The sequence below is a fragment of the Pholcus phalangioides genome, unplaced genomic scaffold (genome assembly GCF_987345545.1).
Source record: "Pholcus phalangioides strain wild (caught in Gottingen) unplaced genomic scaffold, Ppha-v1.0 ptg000004l_1, whole genome shotgun sequence".
Taxonomy (NCBI): Eukaryota; Metazoa; Arthropoda; class Arachnida; order Araneae; family Pholcidae; genus Pholcus; species Pholcus phalangioides.
The window spans coordinates 47,341,059-47,359,130 of record NW_028301597.1 but is presented as its reverse complement, the minus strand read 5'-3'; the positions used below and the strand labels follow the sequence as shown (position 1 = coordinate 47,359,130).

General features: G+C 34.7%; 1 protein-coding gene across 1 annotated transcript in view; it reads left to right on the top strand.

Annotated features, from left to right (window-relative positions):
• The window catches only part of crb (cell polarity complex component crumbs), a 112,923-nt gene that overhangs the window by 80,433 nt on the left and 14,418 nt on the right, over window positions 1-18,072 (top strand). The window contains exons 6-11 of the mRNA XM_089231612.1: window positions 2,902-3,255; window positions 5,995-6,172; window positions 7,919-8,045; window positions 9,978-10,128; window positions 11,799-12,126; window positions 14,744-15,295. Of these exons, the coding sequence (XP_089087738.1) occupies window positions 2,902-3,255; window positions 5,995-6,172; window positions 7,919-8,045; window positions 9,978-10,128; window positions 11,799-12,126; window positions 14,744-15,295 (1,690 nt within the window). The remainder of the gene's footprint in view (window positions 1-2,901; window positions 3,256-5,994; window positions 6,173-7,918; window positions 8,046-9,977; window positions 10,129-11,798; window positions 12,127-14,743; window positions 15,296-18,072) is intronic.

Below are 18,072 nucleotides of genomic sequence, written 5' to 3'. Positions count from 1 at the left end.
TAATTTATTTACTACTTAAAAAATTCTGAATTTTATCTAGGAAAAAAACACTGTGATCTCCCACTATTTCTCACCGACTATTACTCAGACAAGGTTAACTAGCTCAATACTGTAATCTTATATATAAATGTGAAAGTATGTATGTATGTATGTATGCTCTTTATACAAATCTACAGTTTTAGGCCGATCGTCGCCAGATTTTGCATATATACCAAACAGGTCCGGGATTGAACCGTAGGCTACTTTAAAAGTTCGTCAGAGCTGGGGAAATGCCCGAAATGGGCAAAAAACCGTCGGGCAACAATGGTTTTGGGGCCTCAACAATCACTTTCGGAACGTTTACTTTGGTTACCGTGGTTCCCAACAATGCATTTCAGACATGCATATGCCTTTACAATAGTTTGTCACATCTTTAACGCTGCCATCATAACAGTTTATTCCTTTATAATGGTTTGTCACTTTTCCAATCCTCCCAGTAATTAAAAAAAACCCGGGAAGCGCCAGATATTTTTGCTTGCATTTATACAGGGTGTCCTGTAAGTGCTAATGTGGCCTTTATCTCATCAACCACCCATCGTTGAGGTATAGTTTCAATTTAAAAAGTGCTTAAAAGGAGTTTGAATAATATTCGCTGCAGAAGCTGGACATATGGCGTCACTAACAACAGAGAACAACAACTACGGCGATAAAACTGGGAATAAAAATGTTCAACGCTAGCTGATGAACTCAATGCTTGCCTCAAATCATCAGCACTCTACTTCACCAAACACCAACTCTGGCCATATCGCTACATTGCAATTTACTGCCATTAGTGAGATGGGTTGGAAGTGAAGGTGCTGTCTATCGGTGGTCGCCTCGAGTTTGTTAGGACATCAACACTCTGGCACGAAGCTAAAAAATTATCATTATCCACCAACATGCGAGTTCAACTGCAAAATGACTCAGCACTGCTATCATTTTCACATCAGTTGATCAAACTTGGCAATGGAAGAATTCCCGTAGACCTAAGCACTGGACTGATAACGTTCCCAAATGGATTTTGCCAGTTATTATATATAAACTCAGTTCAAGAACTTGCAGACCACGTCTTCCCAAACATTCAACAAAATCACCGAAACCATGAGTGGCTTTGTGAGAGTGCGATTCTGGCACCGAAAAATGACAGTGTGAACAAGATCAACGGAAAAATCCTAAAAATTATTCCGGGAAAATTAGTCCGGGTTGACACTGTCACAGACACAGCGCAGACATTTAGTTCTGTATCCTACAGAATTTCTGAACTCTTTGGATATTCCGGGTGTGCCAACACACAATTTGACCCTCAAAGTCGGAGCACCTATAATGCTTTTAACAAATTTGGAGACACCGATACTCTGCAATGGCAACAGACTCTGCGTGAAGAAATTGCACAATTGCATCATTGAAGCAACGATTCTAACTGGATGTGACAAAGAAAAAGAAGTCTTCATTCCACGTATCCCAATTACCACCGAAGAAATGCCATTCACTTTCAAGCGATTACAGTTCCCGACTCATTTAGCTTTTGCCATGACAATCAACAAAGCGCAAGGCCAGTCGTTAGCAGTGGCAGGTATCAACTTACTTGAGCCCTGTTTTTCACACGGACACCTTTTTGTCACCTGTTCGCGTGTTGGTAATAGAAAAATTTGTACATCTACACACCAGATGGAAAAAGAAAAAATTTTGTGTATCCACAAGCGATTGCCTGAAGTTTTTAATTAAAATATTTAGTAATAAAGTAATTTTTTTTACTTAATGCAGAAATATTTGATTAAGAAATAATTAATAAGCTATATATATGTAAATTTTTTACAGGGCGCGCAACGTCGCCGGGTATCAGCTAGTATATGTATAAAATTGATTTTCTGTGTGTATGTGTAAATATGTTCTCTCCACAATCCTGTAATTTTAGACCAATTGTTGCCAAATTTTGCATATACACCAAACAGGACCCAGATTGAATAATAGGCTACTTTAAAAGTTTGTCAGAGCTGGGCAAGTGCCAGAAATTGGTGAAAAACTGTTGGGAAACAATGGTTCTTGAGCCTCAACAATGACTTTTTGAATATTTAATTTCGTTACCGTGGTTCCCAGTAATGTGTTTTATACATGCATATGTCTTCACAATGGTTTGTACTTTTTTAATGCTGCCAGTATTATAGTTTATTCCTTTATAATGGTTTGTCTATTTTTCAATCCTCCGAGTAATTGAAGAAAACCCGGGCAGTGTCTGGTATTATAGCTAGTAACCAACTAAAATACCATAATGACCAATGCTGTTGCATTTTAGCAATTTCAAGTTATGTCTCGTCTAGACCTGATGGAAGGTTCACGAAATCCCTACAGATCACGTGTGTTTGTTTATTTTTTCCTCTTTATTGTTTTTTGGTCTACATTGTATTTTTTTTGCATTTTAACATTCACTATGTTTTTTTTGTACATTTTTCTGATTGTGTATGTATTTGAAATAATAAAATAAATACACCTACGGAAAGTATCAATAGAAATAAATAATATAATAAACAAATATTAAAAGATATCTGTTGTCTATTATCTCCTTGCACTTTTAATTTTTTTTTAAAGCATTTGTCCCCACCCTAATTAAAGTTATTGATTTTTTCCTATTATATTTATCAGCATTTTAAATATTTTGCCTTTCCGACAGTAGCTCAATTATTCAAATCGTACTATTATCTCTAATTTTGATAAAATGCACCCCCCATGCATTGCCATAATGATGTTACTACTAACTTTGTTTTTTCTCCCTTCACGCATTGTACTTTTTTTTAAATCAATAACCCATCTGTGTATGTATGCTTGTACATCTCTTTTTCCAAATAAAGAAAAAAATAAATATATATGTATACTTCTCTCATCTAGGTTACCGTGGTCCAAACTGCGAAATGAACATAAATGAATGTGAAGAAAACAATCCTTGCTATACTGGAAGCGCTTGTTTTGATAGATACGGTGATTACATGTGTGATTGTCCTCCTGGTTTTGGAGGGAAGAATTGCGATCAGGAGGTCAATGAATGTGATTCTAATCCATGCTTGAATGGTGGTACATGTGAAGACAACTTGAATGCATACTTGTGTCATTGTCCTTTGGGATTTGCTGGAGTGAATTGCAACATAAATATAGACGACTGCATTTATACTACATGTCCAAATAATACTCACTGTGTGGATGGAGTTAATACCTTCTCCTGTGTCTGCAATGCCGGTTATACGGGTAAGTTTATCAATTTTTGAGTAATTTTATCGAAGTTGCATTTCCTTAGCTTGAAATAGATTTAGCTTGGTTGAGAACTTTCATAGGAAAAGCATCGTTAATTAGATTTTCACACCACTGTTTTTCAGGCTGAAATCTTTGCAATTCTCATGTGTTGTAGAATTTGCATAGATATGGAGGTTTTTGTAGAAGATGCATTTTTAGATGTTCTGATTGTCAGGCTGCGCTGATGGCTCTTCAGAAGTCTGAAATCAGTTCTCATGTGGTGTTGGTGATAGTGGATTGTTACACTGCACTCTGTAATTTATCCAACAACAACAGACTCAGGCTTTGCTGGGTACTGGGCCATTCAGGTATCTCGGGTAATAAATTAGCTGACAAGTTGGATAGAAGGGGTTCTGGAACTCTGTTCATTGGTCCTGAGCCAGCTGTGAGCATTTCACGGGAATCAATCAGAAATACTGTTTTCACCTCATTCAGGAGAAAACAGTACCAAGATTGGCAGAACATTGATGGTCAGCAACAGGCAAAAGAGAAATTGTGACTGCCTATTTTATATAGAAGGAGCTGATGAAGTTCAGCAAAAATGGTATTCGTAGAGCTGTTTGTCTACTTACTGGCCACTATACCTTTAAAAAGGCATCTTAATGTCATAGGAGTTAGTGACTTAACCTGTAGAGGTTGTTTATATAAGGAAGAAACAGCTATTGACTTCCTCTGTGAATGTGGAATGTACTCTGCACATAGGTTTGAGCACTTGGGTTGTCATTTGATTGAACCATGGGAGCTTCAAGACATCTCTATTGTATTGGATCTCTGCTGAACTTTGCTTCACTACAGGTTAACTACTACTTAGACTTATTTTTTTTGGAGGGGGGGGGGGATAGTACAATATACCTCTGGTCGCAGTGCTAGGTTCTGTTTTTTTTTCTTTTGTTTTGCCTCCGTTTCTTTAGCTAGTGACAATAAAGAGAACCATGAAATTTGATTGATTAAAAGACATACAGTCAAACTTGGTTAATTCGAAGTTTAAAGTCACTGGGAAAAAGTTTGAATTATCAAATTTATCTATCTTGGATCTTTAAAAAAGACTACAAATTACCATATCGATTATCAACATTTACAAAAGATAATAATTATTAATTATTAAAATTTTATCATTAGTTATAAATTGTTAAAATTTGGGAAACAATTTTGTAATTATGATAATTTATTTTTGCTGCTATGTTATTCCACTGTACTGGAATCAGCATCACTGTGGAATTTCTTGACTATGCTCAAATCGACTCCTCAATTGACTATGCTAAAATGACTGCTCAATTGACTATGCTAAAATGACTGCTCAATTGACTATGCTAAAATGACTGCTCATCCTGATTTATGGAAAAAGTTCATGATCATCCATTATGAAACTGTTACCCAAACTTGGCTCGTCATTCTTATGCCATCAAGAAAATATACTTCCTTAAAGTTTTTTCAATATGAACTTTGAGATACTTTCCATGCTTTTAATAACAAAAGATTCAGATTTTTTGAATGTTACACATTTAACTATATATAGGTTGAAAAGCATAATCAGTATTAAGTGGTGTACAGTCTCGATGCACTCCAGCTGAACAATGTTGAAACAGGCATTAAATTATCGAAAAATATAAATAAATAAAATAGCACAGAAAAACAGAATTTTAAATCTTTCATTAGTCTTTAAAAATGTGTTGTTTTATCAACTAGATTGAGAAAACGAAAGTCTAACTTATAGAATTTGTCCATACTAAATTTGCTCATAAGAAAATCATGATTTTCACCCTCTAACTATAAATTTGAACATTAAATTAGATATAAAACTCAAGGGGGAGCTCATGAACATATGAATTATCCAAAATTTGAATTAACCAAGTTCTGCTGTAATTGTATTTCTTCACTAAAAATTATGTTCATGGATATAACTGATATAACTAAATAAATTTCAAAAATGAGATAATAGTATACATCAGCGTTTCTCAACTTTTCTGAACACAAGGGCCGATAGAACGTCTGAAAAAATTTGATGGGCCACTCTTTTAATTCATCTCGCATATCATCTCGTCATATATCATCATCATCATATTCATCTCGTATATTTTTAAGGTTCATTTTTTTTCCGAAAATTTTCAGAAATTTTAATAACAATTTGTGATTGTGACTACATCTGGCAACATTTTTGATGACAATTGCCAATGCCCATGTATTTTACACTGTTTAAGATCCCAGTTTAACATATTTTTCTTAATGAAATATGGTAATCTGATAATTTGAATTTATTTTCGCGTGGAATAGTTTTTTTTTACTGTAATTTCTAGCAGCCTCTTCATTTCTATGCCATTCTGCAATTTTAGCAGTAATTAGCAAGTTGCATTTAAAGCAAAAAGTTGAGTTTTTTGACTAAATTTAGTTATACCATGTATTTATTGCATCCTGTAGGATTGCAATTCCTGACACGATGTATGTTGAACCCAAGTATGAAGGTATAATTTTTATTTGAGCCCCCATATGGATATTACTAAAATCAATAATAAAGAATGAATACTTTTTCATTCAGTTGGGATTAAGTTTAATTAGAATTAATTTTACCAAGTCTGCTTGCAAATTAATTTTACCATAGTTGCGTACCATAGGTTGAGAAACACTGTTATACATGAAATGAAAATGTTTTTGTGTTTCATATTTCTGTTATATGGAGTACGATATTGAATGTTACAGGTGCTGTACCTCATTGCACCGAAATAGATGAGTGCGATGACAAGCCATGCCGGAATGGAGCTACATGTCATGACTTGCTGAATGATTTTTCTTGCAGCTGCTCGGAAGGATTTACTGGTCGCTTCTGTGAAGTGAACATTAATGAATGTGCCTCTAATCCATGTGGAAATGGTGCTGTGTGAGTGTCGACATAATTTTATTTTGTTTTATAATTTGTAAATATTTACTCAAAATTGCTTCTTAAGCCATTCTGTTATTCCCTTTACTGTAGCTGTTCTTGAGGCCGCCATTCAAATGAGTAAGTCTTTCAGGTTAAGGTACCACTATATGAGAAAACTGGCTGTATGAAAAGATATTGATGTTTTTAGGAGTGGCCTCACAGGGGGGTTTAACTCTGGTTTCTCTTATACTGGACAAGTGCTCTACCTCCAAGCTATGAAAGCAAATAGAACGTTCCCCCCTTGGAGCATATATATATTTTTTATATGTTGAATGGCTTAGTGTGATGGACAGCTACAACATATTTCCCTAATATCTTGCAAATTTTTCTGTATATATTGTACTAACAAGTGGAGAGGATGTCTTTCTCGGCACCCCTATAAGTTTGAGTATTGACTCTCCAATACCAGTAGTTGATGTTATCAGGGGTTATGAGATGAAATTGTCAGTTTAATCTAATATCTCCTGATGGTGATGCCAACCATACACTTGGTGTTAGAGAATTTAGTAGATACTCTAAGCTATGCATGCTCAACCCATGAGCTGCAGGCAAAATGCGGCCCTCGTAGTCATCGATGTAGCCTGTGACCTCAAACCTAATTTTGTAAAAATGAACTAAGCTGCACATAAGTGACCTGCAGTGGAGTTTTACATCACTTGGGTGATACGGGACATATTCCAGATCACTTAAGTGGCTCATTTACAGATGACTCAAGCTGCCTGCAGCATATTTCCAAGATCATCTAACTGTCCCACGGCACATTCCCAAATCATTTAAAACCTTGTTACACATTTCCAGATCATTTAAGTGACCCCAGTGTATTTAAAAACCAAAGCAGCACAGTTCCAGTGCACTTAAGCAACCTGCAGCGCATTTATAGAATTTAAGATCACTCAGGCAGCCCATGACACTTTCTAAAATCAATGAAGTGGCACACCCTCTCCTAAAGGTTGAACATCTTTGCTCTAAGCTAATACCGTTCGTTAGCTTGAAGGACTCCTTCATTTCCCCATGTGGTAATTTGTTGACTTATTTATTTATACAATATTGTAAACCGAGGCCTATACAAAAGAATGCGTTTGAAGTTGTTTTTACAAGTGTAATGAGTCCTTCGAACCAAAGAAACCACATTAAAAAAAATTTAAATCACATGTTTCAGCACAGACAATTTACGGTAGTTTCAGTTTAGCCACTATGCAGTCGTGTAGGCACCATTCTGGACTCTAATTGTGATGATCCAAGTTCAAACTCCATCGACTCACAGTGGTGGTCAGCTGAAATTGGTTTTTCTGCAGTTTTCCAACTTCAAGATGTGAATGCGAGCCAGTCCTCCATTTAAAAAAGTGTCTCCACAGAAAGCAGGCAGACCTACAACATTACATAATGTGGAAATTCAAGTACTTGCCATCAAAAATTATCTTCAAAATATGGAGGACTGATTGCTGCTCCAGCAAGAACATGAAACATGCACAATTTTGACAACATAATACAACACAGCATAAATATGTTAGGATCACATACTCAGAACACTCATTCCAGCATGTGCCGATTCATTTGAAATTTCATAGAGAAATGCATGTGATGTGCATTGTACGGTTAAGTAGTATTAGTAATTTCAGTTTATGGATAGTTGGTATGCTTTTGCCATGTCTTCACTAATCAACTTTTATGCTTAAATAATAATTGTATGTTATGTTTCTTTAGGTGTGAAGATGGAATCGGGCTCTACACTTGCAGCTGCTCTCCGGGTTATACTGGCATGAATTGCGAGACAGATATAAATGAATGTGATCCTAATCCATGTGCAAACAGCATTCATTGCAAAGATATGGTATGTCAAAGATTTCAAACTGAATCATTTATTGTTCTATTTGCCAAAAATATATGTTAAAATTTCTAGTGCTTAGAGCTATAACATAGTCATAGATAAGATGAGCTTTGTGTTGCAACTGAGTCTTGTATATTCTGCTATTCAATATACATTATACATTAGTGTTTACAATATACATTGTTATTATGCAACCTCTGATAATAAAGTTCGGTGAATAGTCCTGTAACATTAACGTAGATAAAATGTTAATGAAAGTTACCTTACTGTCCTTCAAAATAGTCACCTCACCTCCCATTACTATGCACCGCTGAGATGTCCTATACATGCCCTGGAAACTTTGCAAGAAGTCTTCTTTTGGGATGGAGGTCAAAAGCCTCGTCACATTTCGTTGGATGTCAGAAATATCGTCAAATCTCTTTCCTTTCAAAGCGAGTTTGAGTCGTGGGAATAGGAAGAAGGCTGGAGGATTGAGATCTGGCGAGTATGGTGGATGTTCAATTTGCACCACCCCCCTTTTTTGCCAGGAACTGTTTGATGATATTGGCTGTGTGAGGGCGAGCATTGTTGTGAACAAGAAACCATGAATCTTGTTGTGCGTACTGAGGTGGTACCCTGCGCCCTCAGGTAGAAATTCCTTGTGGATTTTCCTGTTCATTTTCCTGTTCTCAGTTAAGAACCAACGCACTAAACAAGAACTTTGTAAAACAAGTCTTTCACGGTACACAAACGACGCTCAACTGAACAACGGTGGCGGCAGATGGTCAACACCTGTCGCTACGCATGTGCAGCGTTTTGCTTTGCCAGTGTTGCCAGATCGGCCGTTCTGACTTCATTCACCGAACTTTATTGTCAGAGATTGTACAATATACATCATGTTATTATACAATATGCATTTTGTTATTATACAATATACATTCTGTTATTATACAATATACATTGTTATTATACAATATACATTGTTATTATACAATATACCTTAGTGTTTCACATTTCAGTTTATCATTGATTACTACAGTGGTTCCCAACCTTGTGTCTCCAATACCTTTCTTGGGTACCTGGGAATGTGTCTAGCACAAGTTGCTATACTACTTTTAATGAAGCAAGTTTTTTTTGCCAATAAATTTGTTTATCTGTGCCTGCCACCCTCATGGAAAATTACGCATATATCCTGAGGATAACACAAAGGTTAGGGGAACCACTGGTTTATCATTTATGCTAATGATGAATTGAAATTCTTTTCTGATCTAAATAAAATATAGGCTTTTAAGGAGATTATTTATCTCATTCAGGTTCTACAAGAAAATTTATTGTGACTGTTATTTAAAGTGCTGGAAAGGTAGGAGTGATCACACACACATATGTGTGTGCATGTGAATTTTGGTTGACTTAGTATGAGACAATTTTTTTAGTACATGAGAGTGGCGATAGATATATATCCTGCCTGAAAAACCATATTAGCACGAATGCATGTTTAAAATTTTCTAATATCTAACTTCTCTGCCAAAATGAAGTTTAATTCATTTCTTTTCCTCCTGCACTTTTAAATCCAACTCATAATGAACAAAGTTTTTTGTGTCAATGTTCTCTTATTAGATCAAATTAAGGGTCAAAAGACTTGGTTCGCTATAAGCTCATCATGTCAGGGTTTGACTGTTATTAGAGAGTTGTGATTGGATTTTATTGCATCGTGTGTAAAATTTCCTGCATGCCAGCAACTTTGATGTTACTACTTACAACTTTTTTTCTCGTGGTTTGGTATATGAAGCATTTTTGAGCCTTGCATTGAATTAATTGAATTATTTTTTCCATCAGGGGCAATAGCTAAATTTGACAATTGTCTAAAGAGCCTGGGCGGTGCACAGTATGAAATGAAATAGATTATTCTTGGTTCTTTAAAATATGCAGGCAGTTTTTTTTTCTTTTTACCTCCAGATCAATGGATATCAATGTGAATGTTTCCCTGGATGGACTGGTACAAATTGTGATATAAATATTAATGAATGTGCTTCTCAACCCTGTGTGCATGGCCAATGTGTTGACCTCCTGAACAATTTCACATGTACTTGTGATGAAGGTTACAAAGGTGAGCATGTTTGTGTTAAAACCTCTTTAATCACCAGTGCTTGAACATTGTATTTCACGATGCATCCAACTTTAATATTTAATTTCATATAAATAACTTAAATAAAATAAATTACAAAAATAAATCATCTCTGATACGATATAGCATATATGAATAAGCAAAAGTGCTATTGAAAATTGTGTTTAAAGTTGCTGTTATGTTTAAAATTTAAAGGGTTGCGTTTTGAATATGTTTGAATTTAGATCATGTTTTTTTTTATTCACTACTTTATTCTATGCATATCTAATAAGAATTAATCATTCTAATTGTTTTTGAGAATTTCTTTTAAAAATTTGCTGTTATTTTATTCCCATTCAGTCCCAATGTAATTAAAAACAGTGATACCTCTCGGCTAACAAAGATGATTCATTAGTCAAAATGTGAATTCCCATAGGTTTCTATGGGAAAATTGTTTAATTCGTTACAGATACTGCCCAAAATTTACAGACAAGTTTTTTTTAAAATACCAAAGAGCAAACAAAAAGACAAAAATTGACTGAAGGCTAAAATCAAAAACTTTAAAATTGGATGAATGAAAATTTACAGGAACATAAGATACTGAAGATCTTATTTTATACTACGTACACAACCAACACCAGGCTAACTGAAGCTGGTGTTGACATAACACAGTCGAGTTCGTAGGTATTCCCATCCATTTTTGTTTTGGTCAACTCATTTCTGAGTCTGATGCATGCAGACGAAAAAGATAAGTTCATAGAATTTCTATCCTGTTCAATTTGATGCTGAGAGTCTTGCACTGAAAGAACACATGCTCTGAAAACATATGGTTTTTAAAATGCATTTTATATTTGCTGTCTCTTTCATTTTACATGACATCATTCAAAAATATCAGAAAAAGAAATAAAGGTAGACATGAAAAAAAAAAAAAGATTCTAAAGTAATTTGGGCTCAAGTGACAAATTCTGATGGTGATTGGCACTAAAATTCAACTCACGACATTGGTGTCTTAAGTTAGCATGTTCAAAGAAAATATTTATTAGCCGAAACCATATTCATTAGCCAAGGCAGAAAAATCATGAAAAAAAAATCTTTGTCCATTAGAAAATTCATAAGCTGAGTTGTTTGTTAGCTGAGGTATCACTGCATAGCAATACTTTTAATTACAGGTTGGTGTCTCAATTTTTGAACAATTCAAATTTTAAGGAAAATAGCTAAATATTCAGCTTGCAGGCACATATTTGATTTACGAGCTTAAAATGTCTATTCGATGTTAAAGATTGGTGATTTTGAACAAACCAAAGCTGACAATGATTGTTGTACTGTAAACAAATAGTCAGCACTGTACCACTCCGATTGATTTTTATACGAGTATGAATATTATGAGGATGTGGATTGAACTTAGGAAATATTTCTATTGTTTTAAATATGAAAGCTTATTTCAAGATACAAGTTTTTTACAATGCTAGTAAGTTTTGGGAATGAATTAAAATTCAAATGCCATAAAAAATCTTTGATTTATTTTCAAAGAAGCATATGATGGAGCGCAAGTGCAAAAAAAAACATATGAATATAGAAAACACTATCTAGAAAAGTATGGCTTTTTTAGTTATATAATTTTTCTAGTTGATGTTTTTTCCTGCAGTTATGAAGGGAAATTTTTCACTTTACAGGACGATTTTGTGAAGAAAACATCAATGAATGTGACGACAGTCCTTGTTTTAATGGTGGAACATGCACTGATCTGGTTGCTAACTTCTCCTGCGAGTGTCCTCCAGAATTCATGGGAAGACAGTGCAGAGACATCTACAATGCATGTCACTCTACACCCTGTCAAAATAATGGTACTTGTCGTACTCGAATGCCATCCCACGAATACACCTGCAACTGTCTCCCTGGTTACGAAGGAAGCAGCTGCGAGATAGACATCAATGAGTGTGAAGGTGTCACATGTGGACCTGGGCAAATTTGTTTTGATTTGCAGAATAGATATGAATGCGGGTAAGTTGGCCTTTGATTGTCTTTTTGTATTTTTATTTTTATGCTGCTTGATTCCCAGTATTGGTTATTCATATTTTTTGAATATGAATTATCATAAAAATGTGTTCTATATTATGATTTTTTAAAGGATATTTTTTCCAAAAAAATATGAAGTTTGATTTTATCTTTTTTATTTCAAATTCAATTTTATGGCCATAAATGATCATTATTAGTCATTTTCTTCTACTGTTGTCTTTGTAATTTATTTAGTCTTCATTTAATAGAACTATGTTGTACAATTGAACCTCTATTAGTAAATACTATTAAGACCAAATAGCACGACATTCAGTTGAGTGGTTTACCAACTTATCTAGTGAAATCACTTCATTAATTTTTTTTACTATGCATTCAGTTACAATATTATCAAGTATATGTGTCTAAGAGAGAAGTAAATTTATACTAAAAACATTTTTTTACATATACAAATATGCAGAAAAGAAAATGAAACTAAACTAACTACCATCACTGAGTGTGTTGTTTCCATTGCATTTGTAGATTTAAGGCTAATTTTTCTTCTATATGATCCGCGAAACTGGTCCATCTTCTGATCAATATCTACACATAGAGTTTTTAATGTTTAAACTTGCCATTAATTGCTCATTTAGAAGAAACTGCTGCTCCAGGTAGATTACAGTTTGCGCAGTAATTCAGTAATACAAAACAATTAGTAGTAATTAATAATCAGTACTGAAAAGTTTATTTGATCCTGGTTGGTTTCAATATTCAATGGCCACAGACTATGGTCTGTGTGTACATGTACCATATCAATTTAAAATCTTGTGCAGTAATTCTCCCAAACTTATGTGATAGGTGAGACTGGCGATAACCATGTTAGTCGAGGCACAATTTTACATATAAAGGCATATAAATATTTGTTAATTAGGACCAAAAGTTGCGGGAATAACACCTATCTTTTCACCCATCAACTGAATATTGTGCTATTTGGTCTCAATAGTATTTACTAATAGAGGTTCAATCGTACAACATAGTTCTATTAAATACTATTGAGACCAAATAGCACAATATTCAGTTGATGGGTGAAAAGATAGGTGTTATTCCCGCAACTTTTGGTCCTAATTAACAAATATTTATGTATTATTATGTATTATTATTAACAAATATTTATGTATTATTATGTATTATTATTAACAAATATTTATGTATTATTATGTATTATTATTAACAAATATTTATGTATTATTATGTATTATTATTAACAAATATTTATGTATTATTATGTATTATTATTAACAAATATTTATGTATTATATATTATTATTAACAAATATTTATGTATTATTATGTATTATTATTAATAAATATTATATATATATTTTTAAAACCTCTTCATCTAATAGAGGTTCAATTGTACAACATAGTTCTATTAAATGAAGACTAAAAAGTAAATTACAAAGACAACTGTAGAAGAAAGGGAAAATGTAATAATGATCATTTATGGCAATGAAATTGAATTTGAAATATATATAGAACAGATAAAATCAAACTTCATATTTTTTTGGAACACCTATCTTTTATTAAAAATTAAAATAAAAAGTGAAATTGTTCCTGCGTAACATACTAAATGGAAAGCTTATAATTTTTCTTTTTTAAATGATGGCTTTATTAAATCCTAAGTATCCGTGTGACTGCAATCAGATCCTTAAAGTCAATATTTCTTAAAATCTGCAAATGAATGTCAGGTATAGTATGCTTAAAAGGTTTTTATAAAACCCTGGTTTCAAAGGCAAGGAAACAATTTTCACTCATGGGTCAAAATTAGTTTTGCATACCTAATGAATAATCATTGATGGGCATCATATTAAAAAAATTTTTCATGACTGGCAATAACGTTGGTCCTCGGGTGTGAAACTGTGGCCAGTTTACAAATGATATACCAAGCCTTGCCGTACAGATGCCATACCAAGCCTCGGGAATAACAAAGCTAAAAATCATGGAAAATTTTCATGTTCAACAACTTGAACAGCTTACACTGTAGCCTCTTTATAAATTAGCATAGTTCAGTACTTATGCAGTTTCAATCGACCAATTAATTTGTACTTTATTATAAATTAATGTTCACTACCAATTTAGCAGTTACCCTGTGAGTTATGCTTTAATTTGAGGAACATGCATTTTTTCACTGAGAATTGCGTAACTCAGAGTTTACGCAACTCAGAGTAGCATAAGTTCAGTGTTGCTGTATATACATTTTGCAGATGAAAACATGTCTCTCATTCAAGTGGACTGTGTTCAGTGAAAACCACATTTAATTAGATAATGTCAAATGAAAGTGTGGTTATTTGTACTAGACCAGGGGTGCACGTAACCTCTGGTCTGAATTTATACTGCTTAAGATTTCTGTCCAGACCAGGAAAGGCATTCCTAAAAAAATTATCAACACACACAACACAGTAAGTGCACCAGTTTCAGACCTATAAGCAGCTATATGATGTATTTGGCTCATACACTGAAAGGTTGTGCACATCTGTTTTCGACAATCTGCCAATTACTTAATTTTTGTGCCTGCATGAGAGTATAATTGATTGAAAAAAATGTTTTTATCTTTCATTTTATGTAGTTGTCCAATCGGATTCAGTGGTCCATCATGTACAATGAACATTAACGAGTGTAGCAGCAATCCTTGCATCAATGGTACATGCGTAGATGGGATTGGCAATTATGTATGCCAGTGTCCAGCAGGTATGACTGGCAGGCATTGTGAGACAGACATCAATGAATGCGACTCCTCCCCATGTGGAAACGGTGTATGCCAGAACTTACCGGGCCATTTCATGTGTTTCTGCACTCCGGGATTTACTGGGATAAGATGTGACATTGAATTCAACGAATGTTTGTCTTCGCCATGCCAGAATGGTGCCATCTGTAATGACCTTGTCAACAATTACAGTTGCTCTTGTGTTCCTGGATTTACTGGACAAAACTGTGAGACGAATATCAACGAATGTGAATCTGATCCCTGCCAAAATGGTGGCACATGCACAGATAAGATAAACATGTACCAATGTTCTTGTCTTCCTGGCTTTTCTGGAGAGAGCTGCGAAATTAACATAGATGAATGTGCATCATCACCTTGTCTCAATGGTGGGATGTGTGTGGATTTGATCAATGGGTAAGTTATAAGAATCTTCATCAGCACAATACTTACATAAACATTGAAATCTAGACATCTGCCATTTTCACTCCTAACATGAAAGACGGATGAAACACATATAACTCTGACATCATGAACATGTTAAGGCCACACATATACATATGCACAATGCTTTTGGGCTGCATCCAGTTCCTTTAAAATTCCCCGAGAAGAATGTTTATTGGGTACACATATTTTTCAGCAACATTCTTCTATCCAGCGGGTGGCCGGGATTGGGTGTTTAAGCTTGGTTCAGTAGTACATAGTAGTAGCAGCTGAATATTTCTAACTTTTCAAGCAGTGAAAGCAAGCTTCTCTCTTCCATTGAAAAGCCTTCCATGAAGAGCAAGCAGGCTAGCTAACACAAAAAATATTACAAACACTATTCTTCACATACCTACCATTTTCACTTCCAATTCGGAAGACATGCAGACAGACAGCACTTTTTTGAATTAAAGATGTTAAATGCCATCTGCATAGCTGCCAACTTTTGAAAATGAAAATTCGGGAGATTTTCGCGCAAACCCGTATTTTATGTTTAAACCACTCCCTAATAAATACAATAGGGATTTTTCCAAACAAAATAGGGATTTTCCAAACATAAAAGTTAAAGCGTAGGGAATAAAATCCCTACTCAAAAACTGAAGTCAAATTAAAATAGGGATTTTACAAACATGGAAGTTAAACCCTTGGGAATAAAATTCCTACGCGAAAAACAAGTGAAATTGGAGGCCAAAACTTCAGTGATGTAAAAATAAATATTGTGTTCAATCGGAAATGATGTGAACAAACATTCTGCGCGAATGACCCCAAAATCATCGGAAGATGAAGGAAAACACCGTCAATTTTTGAAGAACACTGACTTGTTGTGACGCTTGATGTTTTGTTTTTTTCATTTCACGAGTGATGATGTCAGTCTTTCCACCATGACCAATGTTTATGTCCGTAACACAACTTGTACAAAAAGGAAAAGTCGGCCCTCTTCTGGAACGTTTGATGAGAGGAAATTCATCGGAATAAGTGTCTTTAAAATTGATTAAATATGTTTTTGCTGATCAGTATTCATGTTTTGTTATATCGCACGTACGTAACTTCAACAAAAGAAATTTTGACCATACGCGCGTCACTATAATCTTCAATTATTATCCAGGGCTATTGGCTGCTAAGCCATTTCCCTGCGCGATAAGACAAACAACTTTCTTGTTACCATCAGAGGGTTTTGTAAAACTTCCTTAAAAAGGGAATTTCCCCATTTACGACGTGTGGCGTCATTTCAAAAGGGGGGGAAAAAAAGTCTTCATGCCCCGAAAGACATTCCTTAGGGATTGTTTTCATGAGCGGGGATTTTTTTTTTTTAATGAAGTAGGGAATGTTTAGGGACAATTAGGGATTTTTTGTGATTTTCTTGAAAATTCGGGAGATTTAAGAACTTTTCGGGAGGTCGAGCAATGAAGCTAAAATTCGGGAGATTCCCGAAAAATTCGGGAGACTTGGCAGCTATGCATCTGTCTTCAATATTTTGAAGACGGGTAGCAGCACAAGCAAGAATGCACATATACACACACCACACATTCTTCCATGTATTGATTTGTTAGAAATTTTGCAAAGGAATATGTACAAGGTGCATGTACGGTTAAGTACAGTAGTGACACTTTTTGAATTGAAACACAACTCTGACATTCTAAACATGTTAAGGCTACGCATACACCGATTTGTAGAAATCGGTGCATGCTGAAAAGAGGAGTGGTCACAAGGTGCTTATATGATTTAGTAGCAGCAGCAGCAGCACTTCCATAGGTGGCAATGCTGCTGATTTACCCAGCAGTCTTCCGATTTTTTAGCCTTATCAAAATCTTCTGGTCAGGAACCACAGCCGCTGTAGTGGTAGAGTGGTCATAGTGACGGACTCGCATTGCGAAGACAGTGGGGTTCAAACCCCACCATCGCCATAGTGGTGGTCGGCGGCTGAAGTTGGTTTTCTGTGGTTCCCAACTTACGAGATGCTAATTCAAGATGATCTCTCCATTAAAAAGTCTTGCCACTGAGAGCAACAGGTCTACAAGGATAATAAAAAATCTTCAACCATTACACTTCACTCATGGTTAGAAAAGTTGATGGCAGATAGCAGCACTACACATAATAAGCATTACGCAGAAACAAACTTTACGTTAGTTCACACCGGTACATGTCTGGTTTAGTAGTAGAATTCAGGAACCACATTCTTTATGATTTTTGTATGTTTATAGAAAAATCCCAAAAAATTCTCATTGTGCTTTGCAGAAATTCAAAAATCTGTAAATAAAATCCCCCAGTCCTTGCAATCTCAATGTGACCATGTTGTCTTGAAAAAAATACAGGAAATTTTGAATTGTTACCAAATGTGATATCAAAACTGAGCAAGGTTTCAAATTATTGCAAAAAAAAAAATCTATGGCAGGAAAAGAAGTGCTACTGCAAATCGGCGGATTAAAGTAAATTCCATGAAAAAAATAATTTAACAGGACAAATGTGCAAGATGAATACTTATAATCATGATAATTAGCTCGATTTCAGTTAAGAATAGAAAATTAAAGTAGGCTTCATCAAAAATACGGGAAGAAATGGGACCATTATTATATTAAAAAATTCGGGAGGACCAAATTTACAGGAAAATAAATATGGCTCATATGGTCATCAAGAAAAACTCCTAATTTTTCCTTACCTGTATGACACATTTTCTTCAGTAACAAAATGTTTTGTCACATGGCAAACTACAG